We start from the raw sequence: 22,365 nt of genomic DNA, 5'->3' as shown, positions 1-22,365 counted from the left end.
CTTGCACAATGTTCTTAACTAGAGATTCCATATTTGCTGATTTTTAATTGTGGCATTTTTAAGGCTTCGTCATCTTAAGTAACATACTGGCATTACTTTGTACAAAAAATTGGCCCCAATCGTTAAAAAAAAAGGATTAACAAAAATTACGTACCAGGTCGATAAGTAATCGGGACTCTGGGCCGTAGCAACCTAGGAAGCAGTTAGGAAGACAAACTGATTGGTGTATTAGAGCCCTAGAAATTAATATCTGGAAAGAAGATCCAAAGGTGTACGTTACTCGCCTGCTTACCATAACGCAAATATCAGCGACATTAAAGTTGTTTTACCCGACTACTGTGTGACTAAACAACACTTTGTTTTTGTTGCCCGTGTTATTTAACTTTCCTTATTGGACTTGTATTTTTCTTAGTTTTATTTGTGATTTAAGGGGTGTTAAAAAAGTTGAGGCTTGTTTCTACGAAAATGAAAGTAAATTGTGGATTCGGCGAAAGGAGTCGTGTTTTCCGTGTAATCGACAACCAACGGGGATAAAACGTAGACTTGACTATGTTGCGCCATTGTTCGAGCACAAGGTTAAAGATATTAAAATTGTTTTCATTAGATACCTGTGCTGACAAGGAGTTTTCTGTTTGACAGAGCTGTTAACTCGCTGTTCAAGCTCCACATTTCACTGGTTGTTTTATCTAGAAAAAGTTATCGACACTACCGTCCATCTATATTTCTGTCTGAGGAAGTTTCTATTATAGGTTACACGTAAAAAAATAACTCTCCCAGATAAATTGGGTGAGGCTCAAAGCAACGTTTACGAGACAGAACGCTGCATGAGCATATCGCTGTGTTACCTTATCTCGACTTCCTATTTATATCTAAAAAGCGTTAATGTTAAGTTAGCAGTGCGTGGTTACTTAATACATAATAAAAGACAGTTGCTTCAAATCCATTAATAATTATTCTAAATGACGACTGGACTTTTGACAAAAAAGTTAAGACACCCACGATGAATCCTTTCGTCGTCATTTGTCCTAGGGAAGATAGTGGTCAACCACAGCCGCTGAAATAGAAGCATATTAAAGAGCAAAAACAAAAACAAAACTAAAAAAGGGAGCAATGAAAAAGAGCATCCGAAATAGTAATCGGAAAGTCCCAGGTTAGACTCCTAATACGAGCACTAGGATTCCCTTTTTCCGAGTATGCCTGTGTCATTCATTAAATAATACATCATTCTCAAAACAAACGTGGCCGGTTAAACAACTCCCATAAACAGCATCTGATGCCTATTCTTTGTCAAAATGATGCAGATATATCATTTAGCTGTATATGGACGCTATGAGCTTAATTTGTTTTGACTGTTTTCTTTAGGACAACTAAATTGGTGTCATTAAGTATTTTGCAACCACTGACGACGTGACGCATTCAGTATAACTGAGATGTTTACAGCTGCTTAATAACAACCGATATTATTGACTCAGTTATCAGCGAAGCTAACTAAACTGCGATGTTTCGTTGTCTCTCGTGAGTTATCTCTTCTGAGAAGAGAAGCTGGTGTTTATTCGAGATTCAAGGGAGAGAGTTTTCAAGGTAAGCCGTTTTTTGTCCATGCATGGGATAGGCCGTAAATTATGCGTCATACATAACTTTCAAAGACAAGCGCATATGCTATCGATGCTCATTCAAACCGTACGCCCTGTTTCACCGACCTTACTTAATTTAGTGCAGCAAATCGCTGATGTAGTAAGCTTATCGGGTATATCATGTAGGCCATTTTCAAACAAAAATTGAAAACTAAGATACAAGGTTTCAAGCAAAATAATAATGAAAATTTTATAAATTTTGAAATTCTGCTCAATATCGTTATTTACAAAGCTACCTTTTCCTCCCTTTCCATGATATGAAAATAAAAATCAAAAACTTTGCTCAATTCGAAGTCTTCTTTTGAACAGGATGGATGCTTTATCTGAACATGTCTTTGAAGAACTTATTAACGTTTTAGATCCTTGCTTATGCTCATCCTTAGGGGAGCACAGACAACTGGGCGGCGAGCCTTTGATCAAGAGCACCCGACGAGAACATTTATGCAAAATACTTCAAAACTTGTTTCCTCAGTTTAAAGATCGTTATGGCGCTTTTTAAGGCATTCAGTTTATTTCACAAAACTAATAGAGCCTGATCCGGTCAAACGAAATCTTATTTCTCCAACTTCCACGATCTTGTTGGCTTTCCGAGAATGCTAGATAGCCTTACACGAAATAGTTCGCGGGAAAAACTATTTTTAGTAGCAGATCACGGCTGGTTCGCTGTACATACAAATGTATGGAAAGTTCAAAACACGACTGGACGCTTTCTGTCACAGCTACATCTCTCCAATTTTTTCCTTAAAATCCTTTTCCTGGTGCCAAAAGTTTCCAATTCATGAATTTTTCAGAAGCGATGTTTTATGAAAATTATTTGACATCGGATTTCCATACAAACACTGTTATTTCAAGCCTGTTTGCCTACCCGTCAAAATGGCGTCGAAAACCGTGATAAGGCCTATTGCTTTCGTATAGTTCATGTAGGGCCTATAGTTCGGGCAGTTCGAGTAGTTGTTGTAGTTCCTGTAGTTTATGTAGTTGGTTTAGTTGCTGTAGTTCAAGTCGCCGTCGTGTTATTCGTGTAGTGTATGTAGTTCCTGTAATTGCTGTATTTCATAGTCACAAAAATGTTTTCACAACATTTATTGTAGAGAATGTATATGGCTCCAGGCTTGACTAAGAATTTAAATTCTTCGGTCATTTCAATGCAGCTATACTGACTACAGTTTTAGTTAAATAATCGCCACTGTACTGTAAATTGCAAGCGCTTTATCAGCGCTACAAAATATGTAAAACAAACACTAAGAAATTTCAGGAAAATATCAGCTGCCTGGATGAATCGGAGACGGTTCCCCATATTTTCTTTATATTGGCACTCCTAAACTTACCGTGTACGTTTAGAGAGAACATTTTTGGATTTTCATTTTTGTAGATAATATATATTTAGCCAAGCCTAAAAGCGGAGCTCGACAATTCCTTTTTAATAGCATTTATATACATGCTACTCTGCTTATTGTATGAATGTAATAACGTTACAAATTCGTCATCCTGTCTTGAGTTATATATATCTTAAGTGCATATAAAGCAAACTTTTTACGCGTCAGCGGAAAATCTTTTGAACCATAAGCAATGCAAACATATGCTGTGTTTACACTTGAGCGTGTTACCGAGGTATTGGAGTTTACTCACATAGGTAAATATTTTTCGTATGTAAACGCCAACTGATACCATGGTAAACGCCGCCGGAGACAATAGAAAGTTAGCCAAGGTAAAAGTTCGATTAACCCTGTGATCAGGCATGGTTAAGGTCGGTAACCAAGGTCAAGATGACAGCTATATCAGCTTCGTTAGCATAATATTTCACATTCCGTGGTGTCCAGATTGCGTCAGTCTCATTCGCTCACGTTTTTGCAACTTCACTTTCACGTTTGTCTTTTATCTACCTACGAGTCATGGCAAAAAACAAAGACATTAATCCTCACGACGACGAACAACTCGAGAGGTAAAGTTAACATCATTGCATTGCTAATTTGACTGCCAAATCCGGACCAACCACTCGGACAATGTAATCGAGCGTACGTCTAGCTAGATATCCTAAAGTTCTCTTTCCATCAATCTTCAACGAAATTTCCGTTTAAAAGGGTTTCAAACCAAAATTGGTTTCTCGGCCATTACCAGGCACGTCAAGCGCGCCTTGTCTTTTGAAGAGTAATTTGAAGCAAAATAAATCGCTTTAGCCTCGACTTCTTGAGGTGTTGCAAAAGTAAAAGCCGCTGAAATCTTGAGACTTGAGTTTCCAGCTCAAGAACAAAAAGAATGAAACGCAAGGACTACAAGAGCCACAGCTTCTCTCATAAATGCGGGCATTTTATGCATGGATTTTAGAATTTGCCGCCATTTCGATTTGATCGTGATCGTGATTGATGACAGGTTTACCTCGGTTATTTGAGCGAGTATAAACACTGCACAAATGTACCAAGGTTTAGTCAGTAAATGATTACCTCAGTAAATGCCCAAGTGTAAACACAGCATTAGTTTGCATTGGTAATTAACTCCCTTGGGATTATTTGAATATGCTATATAATAGATTGCATTGCGTCACACTCTGTCACTCAACTTGAGGCCGCGAGCTCAAATCTAGTTTAGCGAGGCGTGTTCAAGGTTCTACCCAACTGACCTCATGGCTGATGCCGAACAAGTACCTCAAGCTGTTCCGGTTGAAGTTGTTCAACAAGTTGTGAACCCTCCTCAAGCGGTTACCCCGGCGGTTGCTCCAGCAGTTGTTCCAGCAGTCGCCCCAGCAGTTGTCCCAGCGGTGGAAGCGCAACAACTTGTCCCTGGTCAAGTTCAGGATGAGTTACGTTAAGGTGGGGCTCTACCTGAATTTGAGTGAAATTTGAAGAGGTTTTAAGAATGGATAGAAGAAAGAAAATGATTTTTGGAACACTAACAGACAGTCGATAACCACGCAAGAGCACCCCAGGTTGCTAGTGGACTAACTTGGTATCCGTCTTATTAACTACAAATTCTAATTTTAAGACTTCACTAAATCTTCAACATTTCTTATTTCTTTTAATTTTACCAAACCTTCAAGAAAAATTATTTCCATCCAAATATATCTAAAAATCACCCAAAAATTCATAAAACACCCCAAATGATTGATTTGTGTTATGAATGGAGGGTTTTTGTATTGCTTGAAATGTAAACAAGATATTTCCATTTGACTGATTTCAAGCGGCGTGAAAACGGCTTTCAGGTGAACCCCCACCTTAAGTTCTAGCCTTCGTTTAGTCTTTTCGGAGCTTTAGCTCGTTTCGGGCCGCAGACTAGTTAAATTCCTCGTGTTGGTTCTTAGTTTGCATATAGAGGCGAGATACCCCAAGTTGTGCTTGTTCATTTTTGCATGAACAGTAAGGTATCTAGAATTTGTTTGACTGTCTGGCGGGATGGTTTCTTGTCGGCTAGTCTCCCCTGGGGGTAAAATTTGCTTATGAGCAGTATTGCCTGGGGCGGCGTTGGAAATTACTTAAATTGTCTGTGTGGTTTTGCCTGAAGTGGTGGCAGTATTACCTGTGGGGTAAAATGTGCCTGTGTGGTGTTGCCTGAGGCGGCGTTGGAAATTGCGTGAATTGCCTGTCTGTTTTTTTGCCTGAAGTGGCGGCAGTATTTTCCTGTGTGGTTTTTTATTTGTCTGTGTGGTGTTGCCTGTGGCGGCGTCGGGCTGTGTGGTTTTGCCTGAAGTGGCTGAAGTATTTTCACGTGTTCACTAGCCTTGCCTGTGTGGTGTCGTTTGCGGCGGCGTGACAATTGTTTTTTAAATAAGCAAAGGCTGATGTTGACTATGATTGCGAATATTTTTACATGTGGTTTTGTCGTTGTGGCGAGATTTTTTCCACGTGTCAAACTTACCTGTGATGTGTATTGCTGCCTGGCGCGTTATTGATTTTTTATACCTTTTAGTTAGAATTGTTCTGACAAGTCTTTGCGTCGAGTCTCCTTTTTCTTGTGTTATACTGTGATTTACAGAAACGCGGTGTCTTGGATTGTTTTGAATTTGTTTGTTGAAATGCCGAAAGCCGTGAGAGATGTTTATGAATTTGCTTGTAAGGTTCTGGTTCGGTGATATTTGTTTAGTTCTAATTGCCTCTTGTACTTAGCTCCCAGTGGGGTTTGCCTCAGGTGGCCGTAGCTATTCATGCTTTGCTGTTGCCTAATGGGGCCGGTTTTTGTCTTATTGATGTCGTTCAGGATCTTAAGCGTCCGCAGATACCTGCATAGGGGTCATCCTTTTGTGAGACTTATCGTGGTCTTCACGGTTTTCTATTTTTAGCTGCGTTATTGCGGGTTATATGTGGTCCTTTGCTCCTTATGTTTTATATTTATTTACGCTTTTACGTTAATGGTCTAATATTGTAATTTTCTAACGCTTATAGATTAAATTAACAATATAATAATCGTAATATAATAATAATAATAATAATAATAATAATAATAATAATAATAATAATAATAATAATAATAATCGTTTATTCAGTCTCGTGTTTAAGGCCCCTTTAGATTGCGAGTAGGAGGTATTGTTCTACCAATCGGAGATGGGCTGATGCGGCTAGTGTTCGCGTAGTTTTTTCTTGCTATTCCATTGGCTGCCAATTCCCGGTATGTCATTCGCGTTTCATTTAATTACATTTAGCTATTTTCCCTCGCACCTTGTGGTTTGTTTTACCCTTTTCTTGGTCGGGGTGAGTGACTCCTGTTGGTTTACCGTACCTCTCGGTGACCACCAGACGTTCTGTTTCAGACGTGCTGAAGTTGCTCCCTCCTGATCGGGAACCCCGGGATTTGCTTTCTTGTAGTCACTGGTTTGGTGCTCTTCCATTTTTCGTGTTGCGTGATCCCTGTTTAAGCTCTATTTTTTCTTCACCTCTCGTTAGATGGTGGGACATAAGAGAAAGATAATACCGCTTGATGAAAATGGGAATGTTTTACGTTTAGACCCGTGGATGGAGTTTCGAAATCGTGCACTTGAAATTGAACAGCGACGGTCGTTCAAGTGGGTGAATATTTCCGGGGTTCCCGATCTGGAGGGGCTAGCAGCACTGTCCGATTGGAAAGATGTAATTTCGTCGGGTGTATCTCCAGTTCTTCAGAATTTACAATTAAGAGACCCCGATAATTTTTTGATTGGCGGCGTGCATCAGAATGTTGGTGCGTGGGAAAATATTCTAAAAGGCCATTACCTGGAAGAACGGATTGGAGACTGGATACCGATTAAAGTTAACATCTTGGACTTCTCTATTCTAGGATTTTGTATAAGAAGCATTTTTCTTTTGGTTATGTTAATTAAGGATTGGGAAACAGTAGTGTTTGTATGCGGGCCGAGTTTGTAGTTAATGGCAAGGACTGGAATAAACATTTGTTGGCCCTGATACCATTGGTGTGTTACTTTGGGTTAAAGTATGGAGGTAGGCTAGGGGAAGGCCAGAGCGATTCCCCATACCTTATCTACATCTTATGAATAATTATACCTAGGTAATTAACTCCCTTGGGATTATTTGAATATGCTATATAATAGATTGCATTGTGTCACACTCTGTCACTCAACTTGAGGCCGCGAGCTCAAATCATGTTTAGCTGCCCACCCTTCCCTCCCTTCGAGTCAGTTGGGTTGAACCTTGCCTTGCCACATTTACCTTCGTCTGGTCTGGGCTAGTCCCAGGCCAAAGCGATTCCCTATACCTTATCTACACCTTATGAATAATAATACCTAGGGAGGAAATATTACACTGTTCTTGTTAATCGTGCGAGATCACATTGCTGAAATCCCGATGACGTTTGAGAGCATAAAACACTTGTGGATGAAAAAATTACGCTCTCTCTCAAAGATTTCTCCTGTGGAAACTATTAATGCATTTGTGTAAAGTTTGAAATGCGTACGATAAAGAAAATTTGGCTACCACGTAATGTTTCCACGCGTGCAATTTGGTCGCGCGGATAAAAATTAAATATTTGTTTCAAAATTTATTGTAAAAATGAGCGAAAAAACGGAACGACGTTTCGGTGTCATCCTGGCACCATTTTCAAGTAAAGAATGCAACAGAAATGCCAGGATGACACCGAAACGTCGTTCCGTTTTTTCGCTCATTTTTATAGTTAATTGTATTTCTAAATTTAATCTTATCAAAATTTATTACTTTGTAAATATTCCTCGTACAGAAATATTTATAGTCTTATAAAAATAGTTACAAGAAAAGAAATAAAGGAAAAATAATGTTTGGCTTTGGTTCGAAATATTTGAACGTTTTCTTTAAAATGAGGGCGTACTGTTTACAAATATGCACTGCGAATGACGAGCACAAAAAGTTCAAAACAATCAATGACTCTAGGAATACAGTCATTTCAACTAACGTTGTCGGTTCAAAGCATGAAGCTAAAAGACAAGACCGAAAGTTTACGTGGGATTTTTATGAATAAATTCATCAAAATCAGTCATGCCTGGAGAAAACAATAGGTTGTAATTAGCAGTACAATGACCTGCACGTGCAGGGATGATTTTGATGAAATTATTCATAAAAAATAATCCCACAAAACATTGTGGTCTTGTCTTTTAGCTTGATTTTAAGCCGACAACGTTAATTGAAATAGCTGTATTCCTCCTAAAGAAATAATTCTAGTCTCTAACTAAAATTTAAGAAAAGAATACAGGAAAAATAATGTCTGGTTGTGGCCCAAAATATTTCACTGTGCTCTTAAAATTAAAGCGTGTTTACAAAACCTTATGCGCTGTGAATTGCGAACGAATATACACAAGAAAAATAATGTTTGGTTGTGGCCCGAAATATTTCAGAGAGCGCTTTAATTTGTGTTTACTAAACTTATGCGCTGCGAATGGCGAATGAATTAGAGAAGCCCAACACAAAATGTTCAAAACAATTCATAACCATAGCTCTGTGAATATTTCTCCTACAGAAATAGTCTCTAAGTAAACGTTAACAAACGGAGAATACAGGAAAAAACAGTGTTTGGTTGTGGTTCGAAATATATTTCAGTTAGCGCTTAAAATTGGAGCGTGTTTACAAAACTTATGCGCTGTGAATTGCGAATGAATTACACAAGTCCAGCACAAAATGTTCAAAACAATTCATAATTCTGTGAATATTTCTCTTACAGAAATAATTCTAGCCTCTAAGTAAACGTTAACAAAAGGAGAATACAGGAAAAAAAATGTTTGGTTGTGGTCCGAAATATTTAAACGTTTACTGCGTGTTTACAAATGTGCCCTGAGAATGAATTACACAAGTCCAACACAAACCATAACTCTGTGAATAGCTCTGTAAATGTTCAAAATTAATTTATCCACGAATATTTGTCGTATGGCAACGATTTAAGTATTTGTGTATTATTTGATGTATGTTAAATATGGAAAATTACCAACAGTTGCCTGCAAAAATGCATTTAATTTCGATTCGACTTGAGAGTTGTTAACTCACCCAGCTCACCACATGTTTGTTTCCAACTGACATTTCGCCTGTTTGTTCGTTGCTCTGGGGGTTCAAATTTGCTTATTAGTCACCCGCTTTCTCGACATATGTAGTTTTACAACATATTCAACGAATACAAGAAATCAGTGTTCTTCAAAATTCTCGTTTGTTTTCTAAAAGAAGTAAGCCATCCCACTTCCCGCCGCACTGGTTGAGTGTGACATTTCACAATGGCTTACATAGAGGGGCGGACGTACGCCCGTACGTACGCCGGACGGACAGTGACGTCATGGCCAAAATTTTTCGCATACATGGGTTTACCAAAATCTCTAATCAATGGGCCTCCGGCGCGCGGAGCTCCGCTCAAAAGAAACTTTCCAGTAAGTTCTTACAAACGAAAAAAGAATTTTAGAAAAAGAGTGAGTTTTTGCCCAAAGAAATTGGGACGTAAGCGATTTCCACTGGAAGTTAAATTTACTCTGATTGACAGCACATTGCTGTAACCACCTGTTGCGATAAACGGTCTTTCTATGGTCTTGAACCGCTCACGTCGCCGCACTTCGAATATTCTGTATTTAGTGGAAGAACTTGCGTTTGTTCGAGTACGAAACTGAAATTAAAGAAGACAATAGTTTAAACTACACTTTAAAGTAGGTTAATTAAGCAAGGTCTTAAAGTCTTCCAGCCAAGAGAATATTTGGAGACGTGTTTCATGCAATTCGCGAGTCCGTAAATCGTGCTTCACGAGCTGCCTTTTTTTTATTTGTGGCTGAACGTTATCAGATCACCGTATGAGTAACACTTACACGTCTCGGCAAGCGGAAACAAAACAAAAAACGATTGAAACATAACTCTAAGAATCAAGAGGCATAATTATAATTCCTATGACTGTAGCCCTTCGTGGTGATACTTTTGCTCGCCTCTGTCTCTTCTGCTTCGGTCCTACAGCTATGCTTGATGAGAACGGCCTTACTCCCCGTTTTGTTTTTCTCATAAGGATTACAGATTACAAAATCGACGTACAACAAACACCGCAGATACCCAACAAAATGGTTAAGGAGTTGATTTTCCTGGAACGCGAGTAAGTGCAAAACAGCGAGAAAATTTTCACAGGAGATAACCGGAAGAAAAAGTAGCTTGCAAAATGATTGGCTAAATTTTTCATAAAGGCGTTAGGGGGCGGTTCTTGTTTGTGTAGCGAGAAGAATTTTCAAGCGCTGTTTCCTCAAACTTTAATTTTCGCTTGGAGGAGACACTTTCAAGAGTTACAACTCAACTACGATTTAGCCGATTTGAGTCAATTTTGGCGAGATTCAAGAAAAAAAATATAATCAACAGAAACTTATCGGGGAATTCGATAATTCTAAAAATTCTTCTATTTCATCACACACCACTTCATCACACTTGATAAATAAAATACAGTAAACGGATGACCGTTGTGTCTGAATGTAACAGCACTGAGCCAAAGTTTCCTATAGCGGCGTCAACAGGCTTGTCTAAAGATGTCGCAAAAGTTCTTGAATTAGACCATCCTGCACTCCTTATTATCTCTACTAGGTTTAAAACTTTAGCCTTGCAGCTGGATGTGGAGGCTGCTCTGCCACAATGAGCAGAGTACTTGTTAATCGGTTTCCTTAGGATTGCTTTCCAACTTAAGGACGGTGCCTACTAATACCGAAGTATTTTTGTGCGGCTTACGACTATGCGGGAAAAGCAGATCTTAGCAAGGCCTATTGGAATCCAAAAAGAAAATTGGGGGTAACCACGCATTTTTCAGAGATAATTAAGCAACAATATCTCTAAAAAGTGCCAAAATATAAAGCAATGTATGGGATTTTTTCCTAAATTGAAGCTTGATTTTCTCTGAAAAATGCATGGTTACCCCCAATTTTCTTTTGAGATGCCAACGACATTTGGTAAGTTCTCCATTCTCCGTATAGTTTTAAACCGCGCAAAAATATTCCTGTATTAGTAGGCACCATCCATAGGAAACCCGAGTATCTCGCGATGCGCAGAACGTATGCGCAGTAACAATAGTAGGCACCGTCCTTAAGTAGGTCTTTTCTTGCTTTGAGGTACACTAGTTGTTGTTTGAGTAACTGGAGAGCAGCCGAGTTGAGCAAGCTGAGTTGACCAATCCGGCAACACGCAAACCCCCGTTACTCCCTCGCTCTTCAACTTGTTTCACACCGTTGGAATAATACTGAAAGGGGGGGAGGATAACAGTTAATATTGGACCAGTCTAAGCTGAAAGCATCAGTGACAAAAGCCTCTGGGTCTGGTCTGTAAGACACATATCTTCGGAATTGGTGGTTTAAACTAGAAGCAAATTAGTCAATATCAGAGTTGGAATCTAGTGTTTCGAGGATATTAAAAAGTGACAACTTGTCAAGCTGCCACTTAAATCTCTTTGATTTCTTCTGGATTCGAAGTCCCTAACAAAAGTTTGTTTCCCAGAGATATGTGCTTCACTAAGCCTTATCTTGCGAACTATACACTATTCCCAGATCTCCTTAGCTAAAGAATTACAAATATCTGTGTGGCCGGTTCCCATGTGATTAAGGACAGTCACTGCTGTAGTGTTCTCACCCATTATTCTGATATGTGTGTTGCTTTTCTCGAGAGCTAAAACAATAGCCAACATTTCCAAATAGTTGATGTGGTATTTAGGCTCTGAATGGGACCAATTTCCTCCTGAGGACATCCCTGCAGATTCCGCCCCCCCCCCCCCCCCATCCCAGAAGGGAAGCATCTGTTGTTATTTGATGTTGGCATTGTGGATGGTTTATTACATTGTGCGCATTTTCTACATTTTTGATACAACACTGTAATTCAGATTTAGTATCCTTGGACAGAGACATTGCGGTACCAAAATTACCTCTTGTCTCCTTGAGGGCTTAAGATTTACTTTTTCTGAATGTCGGTAGAGGGCCCCATGAATGACCCCAGGGAAACTCGAAACTATTTTACCAATGACACTTGCCACTTCCTTTTTAATAAATGGGGACGTACATACAAGTAACTCGGTACAAGCCCTTTTCAAACAAGTAGCTTTTTCCCCGGTTAGTTGTATTGCCATTGCTACTGAGTTTAGTACAAACCCCAGGATAGTCAAAACTTGTGTGGGTATAAAAATAGACTTTTCCGGATGCACAACCAAACCTACATTGTGAAACAATGCAGTAGTGTCAATAACATTTTTGACACATTCCTCATAAGTTTGTCCTTGCAAATGAAGATAATCAAGATGTGCTACAGCTATGTGCCCTTGCTTGTGCAAAGTAGATAGAGGGGGTTTGAGGATTTTCTAGTAATTCCAGATTCTACGCGTTATTGTCAAAGGGATTTTTACCTTGTTTACTTCATTCCATTTCATTTTTTTGGAAACATACAAACACATGCATGCACAAACAGCTTTTTATGATAATTCAAGGCGTTATACTTTCAAAAAAGATTTACTTGAGATCTGACTCACTGATCTAGTTTTGCATATTATTATTATTATTATTATTATTATTATTATTATTATTATTATTATTATTGTCAACAGGAGTTCATAAGACAAACACTTTTCTTCTTGAAAGCCGGATTTCGTGGTCTAATAACTGATCTGCAAAAGTGAAGTTTCGTCTCAGGTAATTTGTCCTTCTTCCACTTTCCTTATTTTCTATGAGTAGTCATGAGCAGTCATGCCTAATAAAAACGTTATTTATATAATGATTAAAAATCGACCGCAGTCACCGCAGGAAAAAGTCAAATCGGTTCTTTGAACTATCCTCAGAATCAACCAGTTAAATGCCTATTTTGTGTCAAATTGATGCACTAATAATGATATTGACGTTACGTTCTTTTTCCTTCAAAGGCTAGTCAATTGATTACCCTTAAATCCATTTGTATGGAAAATATGGTGAGAATGTTCCTAAAAATGGAACAACACGGTTCTCCAGCGTTTCCACGGTGCAGAGAGACTGACTAGTTGTACCGTTGAGGAAACGAATAGAGCGGTTCCCAGTTCCAGTAATAATTTTTAGAAATGTACCACGTTTTGTAACCAAAGAGCATGGTTCTAGCGTGCTGAAGTAAATAATACAATTGTATTCCGGTAATACGAGGAAAGAGAAATACCTCTCCAGGTATCCCTTTTGTACTGAAAAATTGTTAGCGGAAAGGACCATTCCATTTGACTTCCCACCAGAACGACCGGTTTTTCCATACAAACGGAAGGTACTCGATGTTTATGTTTGTGTTCTTAAACCCGTTGAAGAATGCGTTACCTTCTCTCATTAGTGTCCTCCCACTTGAAGATTGGAGTTATAGTTACAGTTATAGTTATTAAGAAGTGTTTTCTAAACTGAGTAAATAGAAGCACTTCTCGTGCATATCCCTGTACCCAATATTATGCGCCATTTGCTTGTTTCAAATCAAGGAGCATCAACCACGCTTTAATTTAAAATGCGGTAAACTTGCCACAAATATCAATACAGCAGATTGATGTTGTAAGGCCCGGTTCATTACCTCGAACTTTACATGAGCCGAACCTAATCATTTGGTTCGGTGCATGTAAAGATCGACGCATGAATCAGTTAGGATCGACAGATTTGTATTTGGGTCGACCCGCCGTTCTATTCGACTGCGCCAGGCTATTCGAATAGAACGGCAAAAGTTCGACTTCGATTCAGACGTCGAACTTTTACATTCAGACGTCGAACTTTCCAATACAGGCTATATCAAAGGCGAAGCCTCAAGACTTCTCAGAACAAAATCTTTAAAAACAACATTTGAAGAAAACATTACTCTATTCAAACAGAGATTACGCTACAAAGGTTACCTCGAAAACCTTTTAGATAAAACTCTCACAGAAGTCAATTTCTGCGACAGAATGTCGGCACTGCAAAAAAAAAAAAACAAAAAACGCGCAAAAACATCTTGCGTTTGTTACGGAATATCGCCATTCTGTGCCTAACCTAAAACAATTCAGATGAGTAAATTGCACTTGATAGAAAATCAGCCTCTGCGAAGAGAGTTCTACAAAGACCCTATCCTACTTTCGTACAGAAAACGGAGATCTGTGAAAGACGTACTCGTAAGAGCAAATTAGTTTTGAAAGTCATATTCTTCCTATCTCGACCAATAGGAGCCGTGTTTGGCCTGTCTTCATTATTTTACCAAACAAGCTCTTCCATGTCAGAATTCATATTTCCCGCCATTATGAATCTTGATGAGTAAAAACAACAGCCGCTGACCACGAAAATCTATTTTCTAACTTAAGCTTTAAATTAAGTTCGACCTCAGTTAGGTTCGACGACTGAATCAACTGCCGAACTTAAGGCGGGGGTAAACCTTAAAGCCGTTTTCATGCCGATTAAAATCGGTTTCATGGAAATATCTCGTTCACGTTTCAAGCAATCCAAAAACTCTCTGCTTATCCCGTAAATCTATGTTGTTGGGTGTTTTGTGAATTTTTAGGTGAATTTTGGGTATATTTGGGAGGAGATAGTTTTTCTTGAAGGATTGGTAAAATTAAGAGAAATAAGAAATATTGAAGATTTAGTGAGGTTTTAAAATTAGAATTTGTAGTTAATAATTAATAGACGGATACCCAGTTAGTCCACTAGCAACCTGGGGTGCTCTTGCGTGGTTATCGACTGTCTGTTGGTGTTTTAAAAATCATTTTCTTTCTCTTATCTCTTCTTCAAACCTCTAAAAATCCCATTCAAATTCACGTTTACCCCCACCTTAATTATTTGGGTCGACCTTAATAGGTATTAGTTTCGCACGTGTAAAGTTCGACGTATGAACCGGGCCTACCATTTCGTCTCTTCTCAACATTTTGACGTTAAATAAGTATTTGGAGCTTTCTTTCCATAAAATTGATGCTTTTTCTGTTCAAGCCGAATTCATTATAGTTTAGGGCCTAAAAAGGGTGGGAGACTAAATTCATTTAATAGAATTTGGAATATTAAAACCAATACTCGTGGAGCACAAGAAAATGAACGACATTCTGCTGTCGGTCACCAAATCGATGTTGTCGTTGATGGTTTTTATTGTAAAGCCCTGTTGCAAGTGGACAATAAGATAAGTGGTGCCTACTTTTGCTACTGCGCATACATTCTGCGCACCTTGAGATACTTGGGTTTCCTGTGGGTGGTGCTAGCTAATTCAGAGATATTTTTGCGGTGTTTAAAACTAAGCGAAGAAAGTAAAACTCAGCAACTGCTCTTGGTATTTAAAAAGAAAATTAGGGTAACGATGCATTTTCCAGAGATAATAAAACTTCAATTTGGAAAAAAAAACGCCATACATTGCTTTGTAGTTTACGGCTTTTTAGAATAATTCTGGCTTAATTATCTCTAAAAAAATTCGTGGTTACCCCCATTTATTTATCCTTCACGGTATATTACGAACTCACAATATCACCAGCTCCCAGTTAGCTTGATAGCTCAGTTGTTAGAGCACTGCACCGGCATTGCCGAGGTCATCATGATGGGTTTGAATCTCGTTCAAGACTGAATTTTTTTCAGCCTTTCTTTTCGCAACTGCTTAAGTTGCGTACTTACTGCGAGGATCTTTCTTCTATTTGATCTTTCATCCGTAGTTCAAAATATATATTTCATATATTTACATTCATCTAGTCAGACACTTTGTGACGAGACTTTAGGGATTTAAACAATTCAATCTAGACAACTTTCAGGCAAATTAGAAAAAAAAGGCTGTTCGAGCGTTTTTAAGTAAGTAATGCATCAATTATTCCGGGGTGATTTTGTTTATTCCCGCATTTTTACCAATATCTCTAGCAAAATAAAACTTAACACTTTCTTTTTTCTGTTAAAGGCTCGTTTTCACTAAGACATAAGCAGAAGCATAAGCAGAAGCTCAAAAGCTGCTTAAGCAAGTGAGAACACCTGCGGCATAAGCATAAGCACAAAAAGAACAAACACGTTCGTTCTTCTTGTGCTTATGCTTTGCTTATGTCGTGTTATGTCGCCCTTTCCACCAGTGAAAACAGGGACGACATAAGCACAAGCACAAGGCAGTCAATCGCTTCGTCCGCCATCTTGCTTAACATTGAGGGCAGCTGGTATCGAGAATTCCGTCAAGAAATGGTTTTCTGCGCGCGCGTCTGTCCCGTATGCGTATGTTACCACTGTTCCCACTTGCTTATCTTTATCCTTATGCTTGTGCTTATGTCCTTCTGAAAACCAGCCTTAAAAGGTCTTTCCGCGTACCAAAACATTCCAAATGTATATTGAGGTTCATGGGTGTCTCTGATTTTAAGATATTTATGTTTGAAAACAGTTAAAATGAAGTGCAGATCAGTGAAATCAATCAACATAACTCAAAATTGCCCCCACAGATTTTTCTGTAAAATTCCAAGCAGTTAGAGTAAGAATTCTTTTCAATATACGCGCAAGCTTTAGGCTCAAGAACCGAAACCAGCGTTGGATAAGAAGGCTGAAGTTTGGTCAAGTTTCAGTCGTCATTCGCTTTCTCCGAACAAGAATTCTATTTTGTTTGTCCGGGTTTAATTCACTGCTATTCACGTGCTTTGAATATTTATCATAACGTGAAGTCGTGCAGTTTCGGACAATTTTTAAAATGAGAGGCTGCGTTACCGTTGCTATGGTGATAGTTGTTGCTTGGAAACCGATGAAAAATTAAATTTGGCCATAATTTGAATTGATGATGTAGTATAGAGGAGATCGAAGTTTCTTTTTTATGCGAGATTGTAATTTCAAAACTTCCACTCTAAGTGCAATAAAACTGCTGCGTGCCTTATCTAACGACAATTTAGGGCGATATCTAATTGTTCACGTGACATGATGTTACCAAAGCACGGATGGTGCGCAACCACTCATGCTTTGCGAACATTCTCTAGTGCTGTGAAGAAGGGCACATATAAAATCGGCCTCAGGATTCCAAACATTGGCTCCGCTCTTTTCGCTCTTTTATGTCACATAATCATACGGCGTAAAGGGACCTGCTCACCGGCTGAACCAAACAGACCACTAAGGAGTTTTTTTTAAAGTAGGACTCACCGATATGTGCACCTGTGCTACAAGGGCGCAGGCTACCTGTTTCGTTTAAGGTTTCCAAAACTATTTACTAAGAAGAAAGGGCATTAACCCTTTAAATACCAGGTGTGTGCTATTTTTTTCAATGACTCTTTGGCAATAAATAGTCTGAACCACTTAAGAGCGACTTTCCACAAATATCGACCAAGTAATGGCACAAGTCAAAAAATCTATTTCGTTGATATTTTGCTCATAGGTAGTCCCTAGTGAGAAACAAACTGAGCTGTAGTTAGTTTTTCCAAATACCGCTTCCTTTCGTTTAAATATGCGAAAAACGATTTTGTCTCAGTGGAGCTCAAAGTCCGCTTCCGGCGGGACGGAATTTCTTTTAACTTTCGACGGCTCGCGTGTCAATCCACAGACTGTTAATAACCTTCAAATGGCATTTATTGCTTTATTAGGTCTTCTTCTTCTGTTTCACGGGAAAAAAAAAACATTTAAAACCTAAGTTACTTTTACGTCCGAAATAGGTTTAGAGGAGCATGCTATAAATGCAAATTTTCAGCAACCACATTCTAGCACTAAAACATTGCCAATTTTACCCATGGGCGATAACTTAGATTTCCCTATAATGACTTTCTATGGCTTCACTTTATACCTGTGGATCATAATATAAAGACAAAGCTCTGGGTAAATGAAAATAAATGACTCGCTAGGCTTCAGATTTATTAGCATTTTCTTGAGATTTGGCGATCGGAGCGCAAAAATGATGGCGTGACACACTATCACGGGTACAAATAGTTTTTCTTTTTACTAGTTGAAAAAAAATAAAGTCTTAAAAGGAAGCACTTTTCATTCGCAGTAGAAAAATCTTTGGATCGAAAGTTTGGTAGCGTTACGGACCAATATATATTTCCGCTGCGTTTTATAGATGGAAATTTCAGAGTATCCGTTCGCTCTGATGCGGAGTCTAGTTTGTTGTTATGTAATATTATTGTGTTTAAAACAAATAATTGGAAAATTTCTTTTCCTCTTTCCTTATCACTGTCATGAATAAATTAAACTAGAAATAAGTACAACGCGGCAGATTTGAACTTAATTAACCTGATTAAAAGTTTCCACTGTTATGTTAAACTGCATCGTTTGCGTGAAATATACGTGCGAAGCCGACTCAGAGTTTGTTCTACTCGTCCGTATGAGCGAGTTTTTTTTAGATTGTTTCATTGTTTATTCCCATTTGATCAACTAATACAAAAGTAATATAATGTTACAATATGGACAGGTGTGAGGAGGACTAAGAAAACCTAACAGACTTTTACTGAGTAGTCCCCCTATAATTACTTACTTTAAATTATACATTTTGTAACAGGGTTTGGTTCTTCAACAAAACAAGATTATACGATTATCTTAAAAAAATTTATATATCCATATATGTAAATAGTTTCCTAGCACTACATGTACAAAGTGTGTAACAAGGTGCAATAAAAAATAAAAAACGAGCAACTGAGTGACATTATTGTATAGTCGTGTGCAAGGGTGTTATTGGCATAATATGCATTTTTTAATTTTTCTTTTAAAAACATCGATAGAGGCAGAATGCTTCAGTTCAATTGGAATAGAATTCCAAATATTGATTATCTTATTACGTGTAGAATAGGTACCAATAGATCTCTGTAAATAAAGAAAGGAAAGAGAAAATAGCATCCCCGTTTTTTTGAAACATTGCCTATAGAGTTTCCCAATCTTCATACATCTAAAAATGAGAGCTCGTGATTTGTGAATTATAGATTTGCAAAAACCGTATGATTTAATTAATTAAATTTGCAAAAGAAAGCACACGCACACACAACGACAAAACAACAACAATTTTCTATGGCCCCCTTCAGACTAGGTGCCGGTTCCCGGTTCCCGGGCACGGGCACTAGTCTGAACAGAGCTTTTTGTTGGTGCCCGAGCAAAAATCTGGGCACCGTGCCCGGGCACGGGCACTACCTCCAAGGGTAGTACTCGGGCACCGTTCCTGGGCACGGGCACTGGTCTGAACAGGATTTTGTCAGTTCCCACGTTTTTCCCTCATACTTCCCTACGATACAGCAAACAAAATGGCGGGCGCTTAATTGACGAAGGAGAACACGATTGCTCCTTGGGCACCAAGGAGTCTGAACAACGTCCTTTTTAGTGCCCGGGCACAGAGCTCTGGCACGGGCATTTAGTCTGAACAGGGCCTATGGCTTCACTTGTATTTATTTTGGGTGCGAAAGTATGGAAGCAAACGGACATTAGTTACGAAAACTAGTCACTTAACATTGTCTATATCCCCAATTTCAAATCATCATGGGAGAAGAAGACATTGAAACAAACAAATCTTTATGGTGACACTTCCGGCTCATGGTTGTCACGCAACAGTGTAGCTTGCGAGTTGTTAAGTAAAATATATATATAGAAATGTTTATTAATTCGTACACTGGATTGTTTTGTCAAAGTTCTCTTGATTCAGAGGGTAAGAAAACAGAAATAAACCCAGTACGGGTTAATGAAGAATTCGATGCTAAATTCTTGTTAAAACATGCATGAAATGATCATGAAATACTAAAAACGAACTCGTCGTCGAGACTTCGAAAAACTAATATTATGCCTGTATCGAGCGGAAATAGATGAAGAAGATGCCCAAAACTTATTTTGGATTTTTCATTAAGGTATCAGCTTAGTTTCCGTACCTTTATGTCTCAAAATAATGCACGTTTTTTAATCTCTTTTGCCTTTCGTAGTTCGCGGTCACCGGCTATGTCACGCCATTGTTCACAATGCGAATGCCAGATTTTCGAGAGAGTAGGTGATAAATTCGAGGCCCTGTGGATCAGTTAAAATAATTTACCCAAACCTTTGTTGTGATATTATGATTGATAAGTACACAGTGAAGCCATAGCAAGATAACCTAAGTTATCACCCATAGGTAAAATTGCCGGTATTTAAGTTCGAAAATTTGGTTGTTAAAAATTTGCATTTATAGCATGTTGTTCTAGATCTGTTTCGGGAATAAAAGTAACCTAAGTTTTGAAGCTTTTTCTGTGGAACAGAAATAGACGACCTAGAATAGAAGACCTAGAAAAGCAATAGGTTCAAGGCCGGCCAAAGTTAAGGAAAATTCCGTTCGGGGGGAAGCGGATTTTGGCTCAGTCAACTGAGTTGAAAATCGTTTTTCGCATGTTTACGTGTAAGGAAGCCGTATTTCGAAAAAATTAACCACAGCCTCTTTTGTTTCTTATTAGGGCCTATCTATGTGCAAAATATGAGCGAAATCGATTTTTTGACTTGTGCCACCAAAAGCTGATTTCGGTCGATATTTGTGGAAAAGCGCTCTTAATTTCTCCATAAATGGAGATGAAATAAAAATATCTGCCGTCTTAAGAAACTGTGGGCTCAGGCTAAATTGTCACGTGATGCAAGTGACGGACGGTTGCTGTTTGTTCGAGCCAGTGGACGAGTACGAATCTGGTAAAATTATCGCTTTGTAAGTGTTTTGCGAGCCATTTTCCTCTGCAGAAGCCCCCATTCTGGTATCATTTAAGCTGGAATGTGGGTAGAGACGATCCTCTGAAAGAAAACAGAGGTGAGAGGTGGTTTCATGCTGACTGAGTCGCCAAACATGCTGTGTAGCAGACATGGAGGCCCACAAGTGAAGTTGTCTCTCTGGCCGTTTTGTGGATGGGTTCCAGGACCTACCTAGGCAATTTGGGCGAGTTTTGAGTAGTAAAAGATTCAATGGATTCGAAATTTTGCTGGTAGTACTGGGTGGCTCGACACTTATAAAAAAAACTATGAAAAGGAAAGGGCAGGAGTTCTACGCTCGCGCTATAGCGTAAACGAGGCAACGTGAGATACCCAAGACTGGGTCTGATAAAATGGCTGAAGTATAGCTCTCGGAAAGCGTTGAGAGAAGAACTTCCAGTCAGATACCAAGGCCTGACCTTGAGGTTTGCTGTAAATGTAGAAATTTCGTTTTTGAAGAAATTATTTGGATTACAAATTGACGATAAATAAGTGTAATTTTTGGGGTTATTATTTGGCCGAAAAGTTGGCGTTTAGGACTTTGTTGCCAAACGAACGGTGATATGCAGCGAAAATCGGGAGGTGTAGTCGATTTCCTGGGTTTGATGATGGCAATATACATCAGCTGGTGCCATTCACACATTATCATGACGTTGTAGCTTAAGTTAAACGAGGAGCAATTCATAGAAGCAAGAACGCTGTTTTCGTCGCATATATGTGTTGTTGGGATGGAAAGGGTTAAAGGTTAATAGTTGGTTGTAATTGAAGATTGCAGTAGATTCTTTTCTTATCCTGGCAAGTTTTTAAAATAAAGCTTTATTTACACAGGGAAATGAAGAAATTGCTTTTCCTTCTCACCCTGTTACCAGCAGTAGGAGGTTATTGTAAGCATTCTTAAGTTGAGAAAAGATAGTAATTTAAGGCCCTCGGGCTCCTCTTACTTACCTAGTGTGATCTTCTGTTGATCACATTAAAATAACAAAATGTCATTACAGCAGACGCCCACAGGCATTTTCTAGGTTTGCTTTTTACGCTTTTTACGTCTGTTGCTAAGATACAATGGCCATTTTCACACTAGAGACGAACAAATCGTCTGGACGGACAACTCGGCTCAGTGTGAAAACTGGACGAACAAAATTTTGAACGTAAAAGTCGTCTAAATTAGTCCGTCTATTTGAGGTGAATTTGTCCGTCTAGACGTAAAAGTCGTTGAGTCCGACTTAAATTCACGCCAGACGAACAAATGGTTGCATCTCGTTCGCCGTACTCTGTAAGTGGAATGGACCTACAACTGCAGACAAAATTAGTTGAAACACTTCGGTTAACACCCAAGATAACGAACGTGCCTATAATATAGCGCGTACTCGCTCTCTCTCCCCTTCAATGTTGTGTTCGTAGCGTGTCTTTCACTCCGGCTCGGTGAAATTCAACATTGAAGGGGAAAAGGGGAAGAAGGAAGGGAACCGTTTCAACAATTTTGTCTGAGCGTGTAGTAAAAGGAGTGATTTCTTATTGGAAATAAAAATGGCGGGTGGAAAGACCGCTGTCAAAAGAAAGAGCAAAACAAAACCATAAACAAGTCATGGCCTGAGCAAGAATTAAGGCCATTTGCCAGTGTTTTGGCTGCTAATGAGAATAAAGATCGACCATGGACCAATTTTTTTGGAATTTCAAACCATGGCACTGAAGAAAAGTTCAAACGGGAGTGTGTTACTGAATCACTTCGGTCTAAGAGTACGTAATTTAATGTCA

At 38.8% G+C, this 22,365-nt stretch overlaps 2 protein-coding genes across 2 annotated transcripts in view; both read left to right on the top strand.

The window, feature by feature from the left end:
• The window catches only part of LOC146451398 (uncharacterized), a 161,168-nt gene that overhangs the window by 66,525 nt on the left and 72,278 nt on the right, over positions 1-22,365 (top strand). The window lies entirely within an intron of this gene.
• The window catches only part of LOC146451401 (macrophage mannose receptor 1-like), a 43,087-nt gene continuing 22,194 nt past the window's right edge, over positions 1,473-22,365 (top strand). The window contains exons 1-3 of the mRNA XM_085099219.1: positions 1,473-1,581; positions 12,603-12,687; positions 21,442-21,497. Coding sequence (XP_084955345.1) covers positions 21,446-21,497 — 52 coding nt within the window. The 5' untranslated portion in view covers positions 1,473-1,581; positions 12,603-12,687; positions 21,442-21,445. The remainder of the gene's footprint in view (positions 1,582-12,602; positions 12,688-21,441; positions 21,498-22,365) is intronic.

This window comes from Pavona decussata, unplaced genomic scaffold (assembly GCF_977016875.1).
Source record: "Pavona decussata unplaced genomic scaffold, jaPavDecu1.1 SCAFFOLD_390, whole genome shotgun sequence".
NCBI classification, from domain to species: domain Eukaryota; kingdom Metazoa; phylum Cnidaria; class Anthozoa; order Scleractinia; family Agariciidae; genus Pavona; species Pavona decussata.
This window is presented reverse-complemented; position numbering and strand designations above follow the sequence as displayed.